The following is a 5,689-nucleotide window of genomic DNA, read 5'->3' on the forward strand; positions in this document are numbered from 1 at the left end:
ATGAAGTCCCCCGTTGAGAATCGGGACCCAAAGATATACTGTCAATTCCACGAAGATGTAGGTCATGACACCAAAGACTGTAGGAGCCTGAAAAGGGCCTTGGACGGGTTGGCATCTAAGGGGAATCTAAAGAATTACTTGCAGAAGAATACCCATGGTCCTGGTAAGAACCATTACAAAAAGAACAAATCACCCACCTCAGCTGGAGGCGGCAATCAAACTGATGGAGGGTCTACCATGAGAGGATAAAGAGACTATACTAGAAGGTTGGGGCAGGTGATGCTCTCAGGAAAATCACCAATGGACCCTTTCCCAAGAATCGAAATTTGCGAGTCTGATGGTGGACGAATAACTACCCCGCATGATGACCCATTGGTCATAGAGACCAAGATCTCTAATATGAGAGTAAGGCGTATACTCGTTGATACCGAAAGCTCTGAAGGAAATAATGCCCTTGGTCCAAGTATGCATTCAATACTAAGTCTAATAAATGCGGTCCAGTATTAATTAATTGTGCAAGTTAATAATTCAGTGATATCAAGTGAGCCGAATGCCTAGCTAGAGGCCGCTTCAGTTCGAGTGGAATTAATAATATTAATCCACAACTTACTCTTGACTGAACCCGTAGGGTCACACAAATAGTACGTGAATGGATCAAGTATTTAAGTAAATTAAATACTCAATTTATGAATATTCGGAAACGACGGATCTCGGTTCCAGTGGGAGCTAAAATCGTCAAAAGGCAAAACATGAATACCCCGGAAATGATGATATTGCCGAAAACAGAAATATGGATCATAACGGAAATATAAATATTATCAGAGTCGTAGATGTTGCCGGAAACGAAAACATGGTACGTATCGGAAAATATTATCGGAAATAGAAATATTGCCGGAATCGGAAATATTATCGGAAACGGAAATATTACCGGAATCGGAAATAAATTCCAGAATCGGTAATATTAAATATTTGTTCGAATCGGAAATAAATTCTAGAATCGGAAATATTAAATATTGTTCGAATCGGAAATGAATTATGGAATCGGAAAACGAATCGGAAGCGCGACGTACGAAACGATCGACAGACGAGCTTGCTAGACGCAAGGCCCAGCACGAAGTCAGGCCCGCGCCTAGCGAAGCCCGCAAGCAGCGAGCAAGGCAAATCCCAGCGCGCTGCAAGCGAGCTAGGCAAGGCCCAGCAGCAGCCCCTACGGATGGGTCGCGTGCTGCCAGCGCCTGCCTTGGGCCGAGCCGCGCACCACGCCCATGTGGGCTGTGCGTGTGTGTGTGCAATGCTACGTACGTCCAAACTCCTTGGTCGTTTAGGATTGCTTGATTAATCGTTTTCCTAATTCTACAAAAATTAAATGTTTTCGTGTTTGATTAAACATTAAATTCTAAAGGATTAATTTAACTAGAATCCTAATTGATTTAGTTCTTTGAATCCTAGTAGAAATCTAAGTCCGTTATTTCCATCCTATAAATACGTGGTTCATAATCACAATTTATACAACACAATCAATAAGTATTCATATAGTTTAAGTTCAAGTACGAATTTAATAAATAGCCTATATATATAATTAAGATTTCGAATAAACATAAAACCTTAGATAATATTCTAGTTAATTGAATCTAAGGCGGATCCGAACGTGCTGTGGACTATCTACGGAGGGGCGACATTTGGAGTCCTAAACTTGTTCTTGTTCGGTTCGGGAGCAGCTAGGGAAGACACACATCACATGTATGTATCCTAAATTATGCTAATTGACTATGTGGCAATTAATTTGGATTCCTGGCTTTATCGTTTTTCAGCATGAAATATATGTTTTATATTTGTCATAACCTAACAGTGGTATCACGAGCCTCTAATTTATTCCATAATCAATTATAGTTAACATGGTTAAATTTTATATATTTGCAATGAATTAAAGGGGTGATTAATTTCGTTGTATGTAATTAATTGGAAATTCGTGCGATTATTTGATTATATGTTCGCAGGATTTTTCGGCAGTTTTGTCAATAATGGTCAGAATCGTATAATTTATAGTGAATTTCGCATGTAAACGACGTTTTAAAATTTTTGACAAAAATCAGAGATTTGTCGCCGAACCCAGAAGTCCAAAATTCGAAGTCTAACTATGATTTTTCGTAGGTTTTAGTTTTTCGAACGCAAAATTTATAATTTTTATGATATTAAATATTTGTTCGAATCAGAAATGAATTTTGGAATCGGAAAACGAATCGAAAGCGCGACGTACGAACGATCGATGAACGAGCTTGCAAGACGCAAGGCCCAGCAAGCGCCAGGCCCAACGCCCCACAAGCCCGCGCGCGGAAGCAGCAAGGCAAAGGGGCCGAGCAAAGCAGCGCCCAAATGGGCCGCGTGCTTGCTGACCAGCGCCCAACGCCCTTGGGCCAACCGAACAAGCAGCAGCGCCCACTCGTGGGCTTACGTGCTTTGGGCTGCATAGCAGCGTGAGCTCAAGGGCCACGCATGCAATGCCTTGGCCGGTTGGGATTACTTCGTTGTCAAGTAATCGTGTTTTCCTAATTCTACTCAAATTGGATATTTTAGTTAAATCTGAAATACCTAGGTATTTGATTAAACGTAAAATTCTAATGATATTATTTAACTAGAATCCTAATGGATTTAGTTATTCGATTCCTACTAGAATTCAAACTCCGTTATTTCCACCCTATAAATATGTGGTTCATGATCACAATTTATAATGCAATTCATAAGTATTCTAATACATTAAGTTCAAGAGAGAATTTAATATTTTCCTAACATTATTGTGAGTTTCCCGAGTGCACATAAAACCTTAGAGAATATTCTAGTTGGTTGAATCTAAGGCGGATCCGAACGTGCTGTGGACTATCTATGGAGGGGCGACATTTGGAGTTCTAAACTTGTTCTTGTTCGGTTCGGGAGCAGCTAGGGAAGGCACGCATCACATTGTATGTATCCTAATTATGCTAATTGACTATGTGGCAATTAATTTGGATTCCTGGCTTTATGGTTTTTCCGCATGAATTATATTATTTATATTATTCATAACCCTACAAGAGGTGTACGTGGAATTACCCCCGGATATCGTACGACTTCCTCAGGAAAGGTTTGTAGGTTGCGAAAGTCATTGTATGGCTTGAAACAGGCGCCGAGAAATTGGTTTGTAAAATTATCTACGACTCTGAAACATTATGGCTTCAAGAAGTCATATGGAGATTATTCTTTATTTAGCTACATTAAATGTGGTATATCTCTACATGTACTAGTATATGTTGATGACTTAATTATTGCAGGGTCATCTCATGATGCTAATGTGCGTTTAAAACGATATCTTAGCACCTATTTTCATAGTAAGGATCTTGGCGCTCTAAAATATTTTTTGGGTATTGAGGTTGCCCGAGGTACAAAGGGTTTATTTATTTCTCAAAGGAAGTATGCCTTAGATATTTTGTCAGAAGAAGGAATGATAGGTTGTAAGCCAATTGATACTCCTATGGAACAAAACTATTGTCTTGCACAAGCAAAAGGAGCGCCTTTTTATTATCCAGATCAGTATAGGCGTTTGGTTGGTCAATTGGTTTATTTTTCTATTACTCGCCCTGAATTAAGTTATTTTGTTCATACTCTCTCACAAATTTTTAGTGCTTCACAGGTTGCTCATTGGGATGCCGCTCTTCGTGTTTTGAGGTATATTAAAGGGAGCTCGGGTCAGGGAACCTTGATGCAACCCATGAGTACATGTAGGTCGTTGTCCTCTTACTTTATTTTTCTTGGAAAATCCCATGTCTCTTGGAAAACAAAGAAACAACTTACTCTTTCTCAGCGGAGGCTGAGTATTGTTCGATGGTTGTGACTACATGTGAGCTTAAGTGGCTTAAGTCGATTTCGAGTTCATTTTCCATCATAAATCGAATGTAGTTTTACACTCTCACATATTCACCCATTTAAGATTATGCTTCGCTAATTTGGGTACAAGATGAGCATACACCCAAGACGTAAAATTACGAGTACGTAGGTTAAGTTCACTAATAAGTTCAAATAAGTTTAAAACGGGTCAATAAGGTCTCAAATCAAATCTTTCCAATTAGGTATGATCATATCCAATTAGGTTCAATAAATTTTATCCAGGCCAATCGGGTTTAATAAAATCCAATACGTTCCAATTTGATCTAATAAGTTCAGATAAGTTCAAGTCTAATAAGTTGAAGATAACACATCTTAATTAAGTACGGAGTAGAATACTTCACAAGTCTACTACTGTAATCCGTATTAGTTTTTTATTTACTAGAATGAAGTCTACTTTAACTTATTAAACTAGTGTGGCCCGGGAGTTGCCCCCAGATTTTGACTTTAATTCAGATTTATATTTTATAAATATGTGCCCATATAGATGGTGTCTTAATCGAATTGGTGATGATGACTCAATATTAGTGACTGATCAACAACCTTCTCAATCTTAAACCCCACATCAGAAAATCAAAACAAAGTTGAATCCTTTTCTTCATCATTAGTTGATTAATTACTTAATCTCCGTCAATGTTTTCCCACTTACTCATTATTACAGTATATTACCCCGAACTTTTTATAATTTGAGGGAAAAGGCTACATGTCACCTAGTGTACATGGAATCTTGTACACCACTAATAATTTTTTGACACATAAGCAATCCCACTACAAAATGGGAGGGAAAATAGGCCATGAAAATACAGACTTGGGCAGGAAAATATTTGGGCAAATTGCGCCACTGTGCACATTTCGGCGGGATTAATTTCGGAAAATTGCGCTTCTCTTGTTTGGCGCCAACTCAATTTGTGATTGACATTTTGTCTCTCTTCATCTCCCTTCTTCTCTTTCCTTGTTTTGTCATTGTTGTTCATAAAAAATTCTGCCATTGTTGCTCATAAAAAATGTTGCTATTGTTGTTCAAACAAAACCTCTGCACATTATTATAACTTGTAAAGACTAAATGGTTTGAAGCCATGACCAGCATCTGGGTTTGATTTTATGTAACCATATATCTCTTCCTCTTCTATTATGTAACTGATTGGGTTCTAACAGAAACTTCCAATACTATTGCGCAAACTTTCCTTTGTAATGCATATGTGATGTTTGATAAAATGCTCAATTGAATTATTATATTGAGTCTACCTGTTCGAAATTAGTTTTCGTTGCAACAATGTACGGATTGGAAGAAGGTGTATAGGAGAACTAGTTATGTTGAAAAAAAAAATTGTTGAACGACGACAGAAGATGGATCATGAACTGAATTTGATGTGTTTTTCACTAAGCTTGATGAAGATGACAATGGCTTTGACCGTATATTGCAATATGCAATATGATTATAGATTATGCATTATGATTCCGTAAATTGTAACAAGAAACCATAAAAAAAAAATCAAAAATAACAATTGCCCAAATAAAACGTTCACATTTAAAGGATTGAACATGGGTCCAAAAGACAAAGGATGGTCGAGTATGTTTCGTTGTAACCAGTTTAGCAGGCGGTATCAGCACATCCATTTGTGCTAGATAAAATATTTAGTACATATGAGAATATAGATGAAGTTAATAAATAGTGAATGTTTAGATTTCATAATTGTTAGGTTATGATACATATGACAATTCATAAATCATGCGGAAAAACCATAAAACCAGGAAAGCATATTATTTACACATAATC

General features: G+C 37.5%; 1 protein-coding gene across 1 annotated transcript; it reads left to right on the top strand.

The window, feature by feature from the left end:
* On the top strand, positions 1-3,862 carry LOC130467396 (uncharacterized mitochondrial protein AtMg00810-like). Its single transcript, XM_056835897.1, has 2 exons — positions 1-163; positions 3,303-3,862. Exons 1-2 carry the CDS (start codon positions 1-3, stop codon positions 3,860-3,862), a joined length of 723 nt encoding a protein of 240 aa, XP_056691875.1.
* Positions 3,863-5,689: the final 1,827 nt, after the last annotated feature.

This window comes from Spinacia oleracea, chromosome 2 (genome assembly GCF_020520425.1).
Source record: "Spinacia oleracea cultivar Varoflay chromosome 2, BTI_SOV_V1, whole genome shotgun sequence".
In the NCBI taxonomy this organism is placed as follows: Eukaryota; Viridiplantae; Streptophyta; class Magnoliopsida; order Caryophyllales; family Amaranthaceae; genus Spinacia; species Spinacia oleracea.

Bases quoted from the DNA above. Each gene is read 5' to 3' on its own strand.
- LOC130467396 (XM_056835897.1), top strand. From the start codon at position 1: ATGAAGTCCCCCGTTGAGAATCGGGACCCAAAGATATACTGTCAATTC. The intron at 164-3,302 runs GTAAGAACCATT...TAATTATTGCAG, and splicing joins GAAGAATACCCATGGTCCTG to GGTCATCTCATGATGCTAAT.